The 17,137-nt window shown below is 29.8% G+C and overlaps 5 protein-coding genes across 10 annotated transcripts in view; 2 read left to right on the top strand and 3 right to left on the bottom strand.

The window, feature by feature from the left end:
* The window catches only part of LOC113400502 (mitochondrial coenzyme A diphosphatase NUDT8-like), a 90,700-nt gene that overhangs the window by 32,758 nt on the left and 40,805 nt on the right, over positions 1–17,137 (bottom strand). The gene's annotated exons all lie outside the window — the stretch shown is intronic.
* LOC113400315 (congested-like trachea protein) lies at positions 143–1,577 on the top strand. The gene has a single exon (XM_026639840.2). The coding sequence runs from the start codon at positions 280–282 to the stop codon at positions 1,174–1,176; it is 897 nt and encodes a 298-aa protein (XP_026495625.1). The 5' UTR covers positions 143–279; the 3' UTR covers positions 1,177–1,577.
* Positions 1,999–3,062, bottom strand: LOC113400313 (G patch domain and ankyrin repeat-containing protein 1 homolog). Its single transcript, XM_026639839.2, has one exon. It carries the CDS (start codon positions 2,948–2,950, stop codon positions 2,021–2,023), a length of 930 nt encoding a protein of 309 aa, XP_026495624.1. The 5' UTR covers positions 2,951–3,062; the 3' UTR covers positions 1,999–2,020.
* Positions 3,416–4,655, bottom strand: LOC113400317 (uncharacterized). Its single transcript, XM_026639842.2, has 2 exons — positions 4,341–4,655; positions 3,416–4,270 (listed from the first exon to the last, which is right to left on the bottom strand). The coding sequence occupies exons 1-2, from the start codon at positions 4,548–4,550 to the stop codon at positions 3,785–3,787; spliced, it is 696 nt and encodes a 231-aa protein (XP_026495627.1). The 5' UTR covers positions 4,551–4,655; the 3' UTR covers positions 3,416–3,784.
* The window catches only part of LOC113400310 (NPC intracellular cholesterol transporter 1), a 60,978-nt gene continuing 50,047 nt past the window's right edge, over positions 6,207–17,137 (top strand). For all 6 annotated transcript variants that reach the window (XM_064217609.1, XM_064217610.1, XM_026639837.2 and 3 more), the window contains exon 1: positions 6,207–6,480. In XM_064217609.1, the coding sequence (XP_064073679.1) occupies positions 6,397–6,480 (84 nt within the window). In that variant the 5' untranslated portion in view covers positions 6,207–6,396. The remainder of the gene's footprint in view (positions 6,481–17,137) is intronic.

The following is a 17,137-nucleotide window of genomic DNA, read 5'->3' as shown; positions in this document are numbered from 1 at the left end:
TTAATATCTGTATATATTTATTAAGAATGATGTTTTTATTAAAATCCTCAAGCAATTCCGAATGTACTCTTTAAGGGGTTGTTGACATCAAGCTTAGGGAGAAATAAATTGAGTGTTCGCCACCCTGATAGCTTGACAAATAAATTGGTTGGTTGATAGACAAGATTGCAGAGTTGGACTTTGACATTTTATTTTAAATTAAAAAACTCGACACCTGTACTAGTGCAGTTGTACAACTTGTGGCCTTTCTCTTTTTGTATTATTTATAATAAATAAAAAATGTCAGAGAAAAGTAGCCCCATCAAATATTTTCTCAGTGGGGGATTTGGCGGGGTATGCACTGTCTTAGCGGGACATCCTATGGACACAATTAAAGTAAGATTACAGACTATGCCCTTGCCTAAACCAGGCGAAACAGCTCTATATGGTGGAACTTGGGATTGTTTTAAAAAAACTATTCAAAAAGAGGGTTTCCGTGGCCTCTATAAAGGAATGTCAGCACCCTTAACAGGAGTTGCCCCTATATTTGCGATAAGTTTCTTTGGATTTGGACTTGGTAAAAAGTTAATTAAGTCTGATGAGAATCAGGTTCTCACTAAACTGGAATTGTTTGCCGCGGGTGCTTTTTCTGGTATTTTTACTACCTCTATAATGGCACCTGGTGAACGTATCAAATGCTTACTTCAAATCCAGCAGGGAGGGAATGTACCACAGAAGTATAGTGGCATGCTTGACTGTGCCAGACAGTTATATGCGGAAGGTGGTATGAGGAGTATCTACAAGGGCAGTGTTGCGACTATCTTAAGAGATGTGCCTGCCAGTGGCATGTACTTTATGACCTACGAGTGGGTGAAGGAAGTACTTGTTCCACAAGATGCAAATGCTAAAATGAAAATGGTAGCGACAATTGTTGCAGGGGGATGTGCAGGTATAGCTAACTGGCTAGTAGGCATGCCCGCTGATGTTTTAAAGAGTAGATTGCAGACAGCTCCTGAAGGGACATATCCTAATGGTATGAGGGATGTTTTCAAACAGCTTATGGAGAGAGAAGGACCAACAGCACTATATAAAGGTGTAACTCCCGTCATGATCAGAGCATTCCCAGCGAATGCTGCTTGCTTTGTAGGATTTGAATTGGCTGTGAATTTCCTTAACTGGGTAGCTCCCAATCTCTGATGACGAATAATGGTTTATTGTAAATTATGACGAATGTATCAAATTGTATTATAGAATATTAGTAAGTTCCCTAAGTATAAATAAAACTTTAAAAATGTTATTATATAACTGTAGTTACAAATAAGTGTAATTCAGCTTACTATAATACTTTGTTGGATGTATTTAGCTATTTGCTAAATAATCTATTTACATGACAACTTGAATATGTCCACAAAAAGCTGTACATCCACAATTATATTGCAAAAAATATTTTTTACTCTACATTTTGCTGCCTTAAAGTTTTTTTACAATATTATTTTCGGTTTCCTGATGTTAAGTACATGAAAATTTATATATTTTTATAAGACATGAATGGATACTACCTTTTTTTTTAGAGGATAATATATACTGCCTTTGACTAATGTTTGTTTTTTTATTTATTTTCCTGTTGTTGATAGAATTACAACAAATTATTTCCTCATGTAATTGAATAACAAAAAGTAGTCAGTCTTTATTTGAAGTGTTAAATGTAAGATAATTTTTTTGCTCCAGCTGACAGGACTACATCACTTTCTCTTGTAAAAACATTTGCATTAAAATTAAATATTTTGAAATGACATTGAAATTATAAAAAAACCATAGCATTTATTTTTCTGTATGTTGAGCATTGTAACAAATATTAAGGACTAAAAACACATATATGTATTATAGTTTAAATTTTGTGTAGTCTTTAACTAAATTCTAAAGTATCTATTACTATCCAACTACCAATTCATAATATAGTTTAATTTAATATATCTAGAACTAGAACTAGGAAGGAAAGTTAAAAATAAAATTGAGGTTAAAGATTTGCTAATTGGTATATTTAATAAAATTCTCTTCTAAAATTAATTTCCATTCTTCTATGTTTGTCATACTCTCTAGAGGCCAACTTTTTATTAAATTCTCTCACAGATTCTGTAATAGGAGTCAGCTTTTTTTTTAATTTATGTCCAAGGCCCTTTTTGTCCTTTTTTTGGATACCTCTGATGGGATATTTTCTCCCAGTACCATCTGGACCTAAACCTTCTTCTTTATCCCAACCGACTTTTAACATTATTTGATAACCCTTATTAGATTCAGGTATGACATATTTTGTTGGGATTTTTTTTCCCTTACTGGCATTTATATTGTGTATTGTAGAAGATAAATGTTCTATTTTATTTTCAAATACTTTATTGTCACAAATTTCACAAACATAGTTTTCTTTTAATCTATTACTATTAGACTTCTTATCATTTATATTGTCCTCATGTAAGCTTATTTGTCTACTGTGTTTTAAAAGTATATCAGCAAGTATGACATTTTTATTTCTTATTACTAAGCTTTGTGCTGATCTACCCGCTTTGTCTCTAACTGCTGTGTCTATTTTACGTTTGAGAAGTTCTTCAACAGTTTCAATAGAGTTGGCCTGACATGCTATCATGAGCAAACTCCATCCGAACTCATCTAACGTGTTTATCTTATCAGGATATCTATCTAGAAACTGTCGTAGCTTATCAACATCATTATTTTGCACACAATGGTACAACTGTAGATTAGATAACTCGATTTCATAAGCTTTACTCTTATGTTTTATCTTACATTCGGATTGATTAACAGTGGATTTCAATTTTTGTGAATTATGACAGCTACCCACTTCTTCTAAATAAAGTTTTCTCGCTGTTTCTCCGTTTAATGAAGTAGCAAAAAATTTAGATGTAGCAGTTTCTTCGCACGTGGGACGCACAAAATTACAGTATTCCTTGTGGTACATGACAAAAAGTAATTAATAAGATGTAATAATGCTACCCTTAGCATAATAAATACAATAATTTGAAAGTAGAGCACGCGTAAATATTGTTATTTTATCATTGTCAAATGAAACGTCAAATCATATTGATATTAAAAATGTAACAGATAACAAAATGTCACAGATTATTTATTACAATCTATAGACAGACAAAATAAATAGGTCTATATAATGGATCCCGAATTAAAATGAACGATGTAATATTGTTAGGATATAATAATTCATACATTAAGGAAAAAATAAATATCGTGATACAAACTTTTTGCTTAATATAGTTGTAATTGAGATAAACATTATGTTTAACTCAGATATTTTACACATAATTATACATGATTCTAAAAAAGGAAACAAATGCTGAGATGAAAAATATAACTTTGTATCTTACTAATTTACATGTTTATTGAGTTTGTTTGCAAATGTTATAACAATAGTTAACATGGTAAATTCCATAAAATATAAGTTACAAATAAGTATAAACACACTAACAATACCATTAAACATATTTAATAATTATTAGGCATTTATTTAATTAATATACAGAAATTGTACTGGATTCTTATTGTGTATTTATTGCTATTCATTCACTTACAACATAATGAAAAGATGTTGTATTTACCTACTATTATATTTTTAATAATTCAGTAACAAATATATGTTCAAGTGTTCCAAATATAGAAGTTTTTTGTTTCTGGTTTAGTACTGATTTTCAAATGTTATTTTTATTAAACAGTATCATTTTGAATCAGTCAAAAACCACAAACAGAGATCTAACGGCAAGTGAGTTTGGATTGACTTAAATTAATTTGATAGTTCCTTGGCTATACTTTTAAGAGCTTCCGTTTGTTCCTTTAAAAGTTTTAACTTCTGTCTCAAGTAATCTTTTTTAAAGTTTAAATAATCTTCTTTAATCTGTATTTTTCTTTGCTCTTGGACAGTTATTAAATCACAATTTAAAAAACAATTATTTGAGTGTTTAGAACTATGCTTTGACCCTCTTAGCTTTAATTTTGTTGTTTTTTGTTCTGTTATATTAAAAACTTTGGGCTCAGGGGGTGATTCAGGCTCACTTATGGAAGCTGCAGATAGTTCATCATTAAAATTGTCATTTTGATTGTCACTTAGAGGCACAAACTCTGTTGACTCTTGATAATCCTCAGTAGAGGAAGACGTTTTGATGCCTAAAGCATCTTGTTCTGCAGCAGACAGCATAATTGTAGAAATTGGCAACTCCCCATTCGGTTCAGCTTGTTTTTTCTTTATTTTTGAGCGAATGTCATGCCAAGTCTGAAAGAACAAATAATGAATAAGTTCACATCAATAACTTTGTTTTATAATGTCAAATGAAGGTCCGCACTTTTCTCCACTGCCTCCAAGTTTTTCTAGCTCCAGGCATAGCATTGCATTCGTTTGCTATATTTTGCCACAATTTCTGTGAATCTTTATAGTTAAAATCTTGAGTTACTTTGCAAGATATCAATTCTGGATGTTTTGACATCAGTTCGATGAGCTTTTTTTTCTGACGGGCTGTGACATAAACACATCTTTGCCTTTTTCGGCCTTCCATAATGTACAAATATATACTTTTAAATGAGAACTGTATACCTTTATAACAACTTTAAACTTCAATTTAAAATTATCTTAGATTGTTCTGGTTTGTTTTATGAAGTTATGACATGTCTTAAGACATTTGACAGCTAGACATTTGCTCTTTAATATTACCAGACTCAGTTAATCTTCACTTAATAAAACCTAACTAGTGTAAGCTACATAATAATTTGTATATCTTTTTGCTAGTTAATTTTTAAACATACTTTTACCTTTTAAAATACAAATCTGGAATATATTGAATATATATATATTAAAAAAATCGGTATTACTATTATTGTTAAATAATGAGTATAATGGAATTTTTCATGACGTTTCGTCATGACGAAAACCTTCTGTACTCTGTGGTTTATTGAGTTTAGTCCAATCCATGGGGGTGACAGTGAAGTACAAAAGATAGCAAAAAATATTTGTATGGAAACTAGCACCATCTAATATACAAGGCGCGTCGTCTAAGCCACATAAAAACATTTAAATTACACTAGATGGCGCTACAGAGCCTGATCTTTAATTCTTTTAATTATTATTACTTTTTAAATATCCAATTTGAGAAAATCAATATTAAAAAATTGTTTATAAAGTAAAATCAAAGTCAATGTACAATTATACTATGAATAAATTTATTCGAGATCACAATTTTACAATGGTGTTGAAGTTCAAAACTATATAAACGTTAGAAAAGTTTGAAATTAAAATTATTCTTGTCGAATTCGTTATTGTTTTGTGCGTCCGTTGTTTCCTGTGCTTTGATATATATTTTCACTTTTATTTTGACCTTGGCGTGTTTTACGGACTCTGATAGTGCTGCTTTCTTTGATATTTGACTATTTTACAAGGCAAAGATGATATGTCTATTAGTGCATCAACATCCACTGAAATATCTACTGAGACGGGTACTGCAGTTTTGATGGAACAGGCTACTAAAAAAAAAAAAAAAATTACTAAAAATTTAATAAATTGCAGGTGTGATTTTTCAATCCTTACTTGTAGTAACCATAAATTGATATTGGTTAATTATTTAATAATTTATCAATTAATTTAATAGTCAATAATTGGTGTAAAGGAGTTAATAGAATTTTAACAGACAAAAATGTAGATTTTGAAAATACTGATAAAATAAAATTACAATCTTTCAATTACAATAAGTCATAGGAAACAAAAGTAATATAGCATATGTTTTGTATATTCAATTCTAACAGTTAAACAGTAATTCTTCAAAGAATTGTTTAGACTTTTAATTTCTGAGCATTTTATAAATATTAAAACTTGATTAATCATGTATGCATAAAGAAAAATACTGAACAATATAAAAAAAATTCTACCTTTTTACAATTGTTCATGTACATGTAAAAGTTCTACTAAACCAGAAAACACAATGTGATAAATTTCTTTCCAATTTTGGTTTTTCTGTTTTAGAAAAACTTACACAACCTCCCTCGAAATAAATAAAAAGTAATTATAATTTAATATATATATATATATATACACGCTCTAAGAAACCAACGCCACCTAGCGCAGAGGGCGGGTAATAATAAATAGTTGATTCGCTTGTGTCGCAATTATTTCAGTATATGAGTATATATGTATTATCTATGGTCCAATCACCAATGAGTATATACCACTACGTATTAGTTCTTAGTTCAGTCAGTCGATGAATGGAGGATATAAAATACTCTTGTGCTAACTGTGACCACAATTTTTTAAAATTTGTGTCGACTCCATCATCTCGTTAGTTTTTGTGGTGTGTAATTAAGGCATGACGACTTTATACATTTAAATTTATAGTTGTGAAGTTTGACTTGACAATGGTTGGCGTCGGTGAAATGTTTTTGCGAAGGTTTCTATCAACCTTCTTCGGATATCTGCTTCTTATACACATAGCGGAATACGTAAGTACTATGATTACATTTTATTGTTCCGCACCAATAAGCTTTCTAGAAATAGTTGTTCACCATTAATGTATAATAACTACATTTAGTGCAAATTATGTTTCTTTATTCGATTTATATACTTACCAACATTCACCTTGCAAATTAAACACATAGTATATGTACTCAAGGCGATTGCGCATTGATGAGGAAATGAGATCATAAAAATGGTAAAACTTTTTTTTTAAATTATTTCATATCTCTATAACTAAGAGACGAGTAACGTCATAAAAGAAATACAATAACTATTAAAAATAATAAATTGGCCATAATTTAAAATCGCGAACAATAATATATATATGATAAAAAATGACTAATAAATGCATATTCTAAGTACCATTAGCTTCACGGTCTCACTTTAAAACTATTGTTTTTAATCATACTCTTACTTATCTTAATCAATAGTGTACAATTTTTAAACAAAATATTTCCATAATTGTCTTATTTTAATGAAAAATTTATACATTCAGATAACAAGCTCTGTAGTAAAAATATTAATCTTTTCTATCTAAAATGTAGCGAAATCTGTAATGAAAATGACACAAACTTGTCTTTATAATTGACATTTATTATTAATTACACTACTAAGGTCTACACACGCACATAAACAAAGGATGGTATAAAATACAGTTTTATATCTAAGCAGTGATATTATTTATACATTTGTATAACTAGTGACTGTATGCACGTAGGATATATTATGATAATTATGAGACACTATTTTTTGGAGTAATTCATTACAAAAAAACTTTTTATTGACTCGAATCAATTATGAATCCTTAATTTTGTACTTTTACAATGCCATACTAGGTTTGATAGGTTTTAAACAGTTTTTCTTGAAGTGTGAAACAATTGTGAATAAAATATTTAATTTATCTTAAAAAATACATCAATAGATCCTTCTCATTGGATTCCTTCTATCTCTTTTTGTAGTATAATTTTATTTTAAAACAAGGCTAAGTTTTATTGAGTGTAGAATATAATATAGTAAACTATGGGTTTAATGAGTACAAAACAATGAACTTTTATTTTGGCCATAAATCTACTTTGACTCTCCAAGTTTAATATGACACACAATATGATAAATATTTAAATTATAAATATTACATTCTAAAAAGTATGAAATTTCCTGTTATGTGTATATTTATCACAATAATCTGCACATCATACAAGCAATTAGAATCATCATCATTAATATTTTTATTTTAAATAATACACAATTATTAAATGTACTGTTTTAAAATATTAAATTGAGTTAGGTGAAAAAATGCATATGAAAATTTTACACAATGCAGACTTATCTATGGTATTTAGATAAAAAAAAAAATTGTAGGCATTTATCAATTGGTATTTGTTACATTAAACATTATCTTGATATTGGAGCATAAGAAAATGTTTTTGTAAAATTGAAGGAAACAAAATAATATAATAATAGATTTTATTTTGTTTTCATCCTCAAAGTATGATTGTACAGTTATTGTATCTTTTTATATTGATTATTACTTCGAAAGTATGATAAATTTTTACTTAAAATGGCCTTCAACCTCATACACAAGATGATTAAATTTGCTCTGATAACAAATAACAATGTAATACTATGATAAAAGAAATACCTGATACAAATATTATAGAATTTTTATCTAACAGAATTTAGTCTTCTAAAAGGAGCTGTTTTAGACTAGTCTTTTTGCTTATGTACATAATATACTATTTCAACTTTCAATATTAATAATTGTATTATAGTTGTAACAATACAGTGTGTACATATATATCTATAGTAAATATATATGTAATTGCAATTCAATGTTGTACTTTTACAAAAAAGGCTATAGTTCCTTGACCTAGTCTTAAATCAAAATAAAGACTGCATAACTTTTATTTTTTTTAATTCCAATAAATCCTCTTCAGTAATATTTACCTTTCATTGGAATTATTTCTGGGATTCTTTAGGCTTTTTTTTTATTCTCACATTATGTAAGATATTTGTGTGTATATCGAGGGGTAAATTGATATGGTTACTGGGATATTGTTTAAGTAACATGATATAAGGGTAATAAATGTCAATCAGTGTAATCATGATTGATGAGAATTAATTGATGTTTATAAATTGATGAATTATGTCCAATTGCTGAGACAGTTGTATAGGGGCTTGTATTTATAGCTTGATTATTATTCTTTTATAAGCACCCAGATAACCCACATTAAAAACTTCATAGATGATAGAATATGTCTCTTTCACTGGTTCTTCTCATTGGTGTTCCTCTCCTAACGGGAGGTAGAATTTTGACAATCTTTAAGAAAGTTCTGTTTTATATATTTGAATTAGAAATATGTTATTATTAAAACATGTATTGATTAGTGTCTGTTCAGATTGAGGAATCTTAAAAAAAATGCTTACTAATTATAATATTGAATTATTGAAATTTTTTTCAATATTATATATATATAATGGTATCGCAAAATGGATTATATGTTAATGTTTTTATTCATATGAATATAATCTGTTTGCTCATTAATGCTATTAATACCTACTCATATTTCATATATGTTGATGTAATGTAAGTTGAATCTCGAAACTATACAATGAGCAGTAACACATTGCTATTCGCACTTCACTGATTTTTAGTTAAGCGTAAAAAAAAATTATGCGAAAGGTATGTTTTTATATTGTATATAAGATAAAATGTTTCATGCTAAAATAAAATACTTAACAATATAATGCTTTTATAATAAGGAGTTTTGGTCTGTTCAAATAATAATGATTTTTGTCAATTATGTACCAAATTTAATATGGATTTTCATTGTGTTTGTACATAAAATAAATGAGTATATCTTGAAATATTATTATCTTATAATACTTGCAACCATTGTTATAAAAATGATTTGAACATTGAATACTAAAAACATGTACGTACATATTTTTCACACGATTTTGTTGGCCAATCATTAAACTATGAATATAATCTATTGGTAGACTTGGGGAAAATCATTGTTATGCAAAGTGATACTCATGCTGCAATGATGGAACTCATGTATATAAATGTCAAAATCAATATTCCATCACCATAGTATAGATAACCCTCAAAACAAGTATCTCACATTCCATACAAAACCGGAACATCTCCAGGAAGTACTCGCCAAAACGGTTAATCGCATGTTTTTTGACCTTGGATTACCGCAAAGTTTTTTGCTTATATTAACTAACCAGAGCTACATAGTATGAAGTATTAGATAACCTACTGTCCAATAGATATACGTGCGAATGTTGTGTTTGAATAGTAAGCCAGTGTAACCTAAGGCACATGGGAGATAAAATCTTAGATTCCAAGGTGCTGGCGCAATAGTGCCAATGCTGGTGAGGTTAAAATAAAAAAAAAGTTATACCGTAGTGTATTTATGTTCTTATTGGTACAAAAGCTGAATGATGCAGTCCCTTGACAGTTTTTTACTTGTATTATAAATTAATTAATTTAAAGACCCTATGGTCATAAACATATGTATAAAAATTGGAATTTATCATGTTTAAGATCAGTGCGAAGATAAAGGAATTAACTTCAAGCTATCGAAAACAAAACAATAGTTCAATAAAATCGATTAGTGGTGGTCTGTTACATGATAATGCGTAGTTAGTGGTAATTATAATCATAATTATATCTACATGTTCATGGAATTTTTCTCTTCGACGATAGAAGACGAGAAAAAAACGTATGATTCTCGATTCCCACTAATATAAACATGCCTGTACACGATTATACATGGGCGCTTTACCGAATATTATTTGATACGTAGTGACGTCTGCAATCGCATATGATGATTTCATTTTAACGCGCAGATTTGTAAAAAATATTAATATATACTTGATGATATACAGTATATTTTGTTTATATTTTAGTAGGCATTTGTAATGAATGTTGAATTGAATGAAGTGTTCCGTTTTCAATTATTCCGTTACTTTTTATTATATTATTTTTCTAGGTGTCAGTGCGACCAGTTACATAGAACCCATAGAATATATTAGAACACTGTACAATGCAAATAAACTAGAACTATCTATTCCTATTTAGACTAATCAGACTGATGTCGGGTTATCCGTCCAATGGGAAGACCCGCCATCAGTTCAGTTGCTGGTAGTACCGAATTCAACCATAACGGCACTATCATCAAACCATTATCAAACTTTTTATAAAGTGGTTAAGTTTCAAAACACCATTACTAAATAAAATCAATCATTCATGGCAGCAGATTTATTATATAGTTTTTATTATTAATATAATAAGATAGGAAAAATATTTTCGAGAACGTGAAGAATACTTTTTTTTCTCATCGTCCATCGTCCCATCATCCCATCGCCACGCAGAGTGCCCTTAGAGTAAATCCTCGGTACAGGAGACAAGGCTTTACATAATTTCCGAGGTATTTACGGTAAACCCTTCTTTAAAATTCTGTACTAAGAACTTATAGACCGAAAAAGTCGATTAATTTTTGCCCGAAATTTCAACCCAGGACCATGGATTTCAGTCTTATGAGCTAGCCACTTGAGAAACGAGCCGGTTGCGGTTACTTGTTATTAATTGTATTGCATCTCTCAAGGTCTTTAACTGATACATATGTATAATTGTGAACGTACTTTATAATTATTTCATATCATTTTGTTTTGTCTTGAGAACGTCATTGAATTTGATCAAAAAGCATATGACTCACCGGAGCTTAATCTGAAACTATGTCTTAAAGGGTTTTGTGATATACATTTTTATACATATTTGATGTAATCAAATTAAATTAGAAGCAACTTTAAGGTTATTACTTAGTAAAATGTAATGTAAATTATTGATTACTTCATAAATTGGATTAAAATAGATCACGCTGACGTCGTAAGCTCGCTCGTTTTATTCTAGCTAATGAAATAGTCAATAAGTCCAAAGTCATTGTACGCAAGAGTTCAACAAACACCATTGGTAACTTTTGCTTCAAAAAGTTCTGTCATTATTGTCCATCAAATTAAATGTACCAATTTCCTGCAGATTTGTTACGTATTATATTTAAGTATAGCTATCAGCCAATACCGAAAATATAAACATTTCGTTTGAAATTCGAATTATCCTAAATACAAACAGAAAGGTTCTGCGAAATAAACCTATTGCAGAATATATGAATGGATAAATTTAGTCGATGTAACTGCCCAGCGGACGCTTCACTGCCACAGCCAGCCATTACTTCCCAAAAAACCGTAATTATCTAACACGATAGAACCGCCTATGAAGATGATAAATAGATACGTACTGTCCTTGAATTTGTAGTCATTTAAAAAGTTATTACTCTACAATAACGTCCATAAATATATAAGAGTCATCCTTTTCTTCGTTTTACGCGAAAGCATAGAAATAAATATATTTTGGGTGCAGATTAAAAATATATTCTTTATTCTGAATTATTGTGCACGTACTTTGTTCTTAGTTCATTAGCACCGCTAAGTGCCATAAGTGTATAATAAAACATATTCTCGGATTGTACGTGTTGTTTATACTTGCATTGAGTGATTGGAGTGTGAGAATTATTATTTTTTTGTTCCATAGCCAAGTAGGTACAGGAAGCACTTATGAATTATGATATTCTACGTTCATATTAATTTTATATAAAATATTGACACGTTCTATTTTAACTTACAATGTCTGTGTTTTGTTTTCGAATTGTCAATGGAAAATCGAAGATCTGAAATGGAATCTATATGCAATTTCCTAATAGCGGATGACTTTAAAATTTCTTTAGTTCCTTTTTTGTATTTTCAATGAACTAAGGAATATGTAATTTTCCATTTGACATTTTATTATTCTTCTTACAGTTCTTGTTGGCAGTTGAGCATTTTAAAAGTTCGTTTTCGATTCTTTTTTATGTGGATGATAATTAGGTTACTGAGCCTTAAAGCATGGTACATCAGTAATACTGGTCTTGAGTTTTGGATCCTGTTATTAATCTAAGATAGTCAGATTGTTTCAATTTAAAATTTTGTGTTCGAAGTCTTGTCTTCATTAATCCACTTTGAATTAAAACAACGATAAGCAGAGCTAAGAGTAATTTCTTTGTAATTTAAATTATTTAAAGAGCCGTTTTCCAGTGGATAGTATGCGTGAGCTAATAACGCTAAACGGTAAAATATTTATGAGGAAACGATTGTGTTGGATGTTATTCTGCCCCAAGTGTCTCTATTGGGCAACGAAAATGCAGCGTCAGTAAGTTCTAAACCTTTTTAAAACTACAGAAGAGGCTTATTTTGCTTAACCCGTTTACAGGTTCATACGTAACATTTTTTTTCTCCAATTTATGTATGCTAAAGCAAGATTCCTCAAGATCATTTTCGATACGATCTTCATAACTAATGGTACACCTAATGGTTCAGTTTTCCAAGATCTGTAGTCCACTAAGGATATTGTTGAAAATATTTTTTCTCTTGAATATTCAAATATATGTAAATTATTTAATAATGTAATATTAATGCACGTTAAATTGTCAGTCACGACCTTGCCAACTCAAGCTTCACCTTGCGGCCACCTCAGAACTTAAACACATGAAGCGTTGCCACCAATAAAGTCGTTGAAAGCAAAAACAAAAAAAAACAAATCTGAGTAAACAGCATAAATTTGTTACGTAGTAATTCTACTTCTCTATCTAATCTCAAAGGCAATTTAATATGTAAATCACGTTTTATAACTTTGTTTTTATTAGAAGAATAAATCCGACGACATAATGTCAAACTAATGAAAATTTGACTGGTGATAAAAAATTAGGTCCTAAAAAATAGCCATATATAATCATATATTTAATCCCATACTTACTTTGTACTGTAAAACATAATTTTGTGCAATATCTTGGCATCGTTTGCTAATATATATCCAAGAAATTGTATCAAAATAGTGCTGGAATACTTCCTAGTTTAAAGGTAGCATATATTACAATCATGTACAGGAGTAATATTATGACTCATTCTTGAACTGGAAAGACCTGATTTACACCCTACGACTACTTGGTAATAAATAACAATCGAAAATGTACTTTATATCCGAAGACATTGCGTAGTAAATGCTTTGAAGATTGATCATCATTCTTTATCATTGTTAATTCATACTTTGTTCAAGGTACATCCAAATTTGAAATGCCGTAATTTGATTATATCGATCTATAACGGCGAATGTTACAGTGGCTTCTGCAATTGCCTTTGGTGACGTTATAGCGGCGTGTTTCTATTTTTCTCGTGTGACAAAATACTATTAAAACCTTTTAATATTCGTAATCAGGGTCGAACTACTCTTGTTTTTCGAGTTACAAGCAAAAGCAGTTAATTCATTTAGAAGGTCAATAGGTTCATGTTAACTTCCATTTTTAAGGCATTTAAGTGACACACTCGTATATGTCTAGTTTTTGGTTATCCTGATATAACAAAGAACTAGAAATATCGTGTCACCTTTGTCTTTGTAAATCAATAAAATATTATATATTGCCTCCATCAAATGTAATAATATACAGCGTTGAAAACTATTCACTTTATCAGAGAGTCGATATAGGGGTATGCCTATTCTATTGGAAAGTTGTTAATAAAAATATTTTAAATAGGCAAAGCAAGGCAAGCACCCATTAGCTCATTTGCAAAATAAAATTCATACATAAACAACAATACAACTCTGTTATTACTTTATAATGTATATTAATTTTAGATGTTGTTTTGAATATTTAATTATAGATTGAAACTTGATATGTCAATATCATGGTATTAGTTTTGGAAGCTCATTAGAACGCATGTTGGCAAAGCGAACACATTACGCACGTGGAGCTGAGTGTTCTTAGCTCTTGTATCTCCGTTGTTTTGTTCTATAATACCAATGATGTCTAAATCTTTACCAGCATGTGGTGCGAAGCGTTTTTATCGATACAAGTATAAAACTCTGACAGTACTGTTTTCACACCTAAACACGTTGTAAACGAGTTATTCTTCAGAAAAATTCATTGAGAAAGATGTAATTTTATGGGCAACTAAACTAGTCCATGATGTACCATCGAATTAGAACATTTTTAAATATGTATTCAGACAAGCAAATGGATAATCTGATTTTGAGTTGTCATCTTAAAAGCTCAAAGAATCTGTCACTGCACCTAAGACGTTCTGCTTCTAGTGTCTTTAATTAGACCAATTAACTGGCTTGCACATAATTTAAATCGAACCATGGCACATACGATACTTTAATCTTTTAATGGTAGAATAATCGGCAATGGTATACAAACCAGACGGTCACTTAACACTTGCTTTATTTTCTTAGTAAAATGATCTGAAGGTCACAAGGAACAAATAGAACATATACAGCATCGTAAATATTTAGATTTCATTTTTATTTGGGTAGGTGGACGGGCAAGCGGGGCACCTGATGGTAAGCTGACACCACCACCAATAGATATTAGCGCTTTAAGAAATATTAAACATAACATTCTAGCTCATTCGCCCTTTAAACCGGAGCATAGCAATAATAAGTATTGCTGTTTGGCGGTAGAATATGATGAGCAGGCACCTACCCAGACGGCTACCATCAAGTAGAATACCGAACGACAAAATAATAATGAAAGATTTTGTTTTTCTATTAAAAGCTTTATAACGGACACGTCTGAAAGAAGACAATAATGAATATTAGTTTTGTATATAACGTCGTCTGATCCGGATATAAATTCCTACACTTGACCTGCATCTTTAGTTCGTTTAGTTCTTTATTAAGATATTTTAGTTTGTCAGACTCTCTTCGATTTTATATTTACAAGTTCAAATTATGTTATGCCTAGTTTATATTTATTTATGGAGATGTTTCCATTGCTATTAAAAAATAAAGTATTGTCTATGGACTTAAAATCACCTACTTTCTAAACAAAAAGGTTATAGTTATCTACCAATCTTTGTCAACAGTGTCGATAAAATAGATAAATTCAATTTATCTTTACAAGAGCATTTTGCTTTACGAGAGCTGCCTTGAAAATTGAAAGTGATGGTTTGCTTTCGTGTACCAGATAAAAGCTGTCTCTGACCTCGGGCTTTGATTATAGGAAAATGTGGCACGATAGAAGTCTATTAAGATGCACAATTCAGATATATTAATCAAGCTGTACTATTTCTATGCAATACCCTTGGTTTGATTATTAGTAAAATCGACGATTTAAATCTATGCTAATATTATAAATAAGCAAATAACTCAATCTGTTACTATTTAACGGTTAAACCTCTGAACCGATTCAATTAGGTAGGAGGCAAGTTTGAACCTCAATAAAAGCTAATTTGATACTTAAAACCTGACGCCAAACCCCTAAAACGCGAGTGTAACTGTAGGTGACAACTGTTTATGATAAGTTAAGCTTGTACAATTTAAACAAGCACGTGAGTTTGTAGTTGCATCAGTCTGCTAAATACGTGTACTTTTTACAATGTACTGGGCATTGATGTATTTCGTTCATGTTGAAACTGCTGCTCATCATTATTAGTACTCAATTATTACTCTTACGTCCGAGATAACGCTGATCCGGCTATCTTTATTGTATTAGAAATCAGAAATATTTCATTATTATAACTAGTGGATTGACCGCAAAACTTCGCGCTTATTCAAAAGATTTTTTTTTAATTACATTTCATTGTAAACTGCAACAATGAAACATTATTTAAATGATTTTTATAACGTCAAATATGTACATTAGTTCCTTTAAAATTGGAGTTTTTTTTTATTACGTTTTTCATCTTTTTTTTATCCAGCCGTAGCATCACTCTTTTACTGGCCAGCAACTATTTTCCGCTTTGTAAAATTAATTCTTTGTTTAATTAGTGAAGTACAATCAAGAATCATCTTTATTATTTTGCACATCTACGGCTGGAGCTCTTCAAAATGACATTTTAACCGAATTTTTATGTGCAGCTATCGTCCCATAATCACTAAGACAAATATCACTTACGCTAATAATATACAAGATTGATGCTATAAAGGGGTTTTATCTTTAAGATATTAATTGAATTATAAATAAATAAATAAATAAATAAATCGCAGTTCATAATGATTAGTACTGCAATTGGTCTAGTCTGGTCTATCTTGAATATTGGAAAACAGAAAAGGAAAACAATTCTATGAAAACGACTCAAGGCCCATTTAAACAACCATGACGGTTTATCATAGTGATGTCCTCCGGCTTATATGCCATACGATATGTTAAAATATTACTTTATCAACTTCCTTAAATTGTTATCAATCAATATCAATATGACACGGAAGTATTATATATGTTTACATATTATAAGTAACCTATACTTGATTTTATATATTAACTAATGAATAAATTATACTTATAATAAATATAATGTATAAAAGTTATACATATAATTACTTTTATCAGTTCTGTAATAATAATTATCGAATGTTCTGGAATCTTGTGTCATAATTGTTTTCTTATTGAGGTTGATCTCTTATTATATTTAATGAATAAAGTGGGCAGGTTAATTTTTAAGTATTTATATTTTTTTTTATTATTTTGCCAATGTCACGTGGGAAAGGAAAATTCTACAGAAAGGCCATTATTGTCTGATAAAACCGAAAAATATAACTGTACT

The sequence above is a fragment of the Vanessa tameamea genome, chromosome 17, assembly GCF_037043105.1.
Source record: "Vanessa tameamea isolate UH-Manoa-2023 chromosome 17, ilVanTame1 primary haplotype, whole genome shotgun sequence".
Lineage (NCBI taxonomy): Eukaryota > Metazoa > Arthropoda > Insecta > Lepidoptera > Nymphalidae > Vanessa > Vanessa tameamea.
This window is presented reverse-complemented; position numbering and strand designations above follow the sequence as displayed.

Coding starts and splice junctions, on each gene's coding strand:
- LOC113400315 (XM_026639840.2), top strand. CDS start 280: ATGTCAGAGAAAAGTAGCCCCATCAAATATTTTCTCAGTGGGGGATTT.
- LOC113400313 (XM_026639839.2), bottom strand. CDS start 2,950: ATGTACCACAAGGAATACTGTAATTTTGTGCGTCCCACGTGCGAAGAA.
- LOC113400317 (XM_026639842.2), bottom strand. CDS start 4,550: ATGGAAGGCCGAAAAAGGCAAAGATGTGTTTATGTCACAGCCCGTCAG. Junction 4,271..4,340: donor CTTGGAGGCAGTGGAGAAAA/GTGCGGACCTTC, acceptor TTGTTCTTTCAG/ACTTGGCATGACATTCGCTC.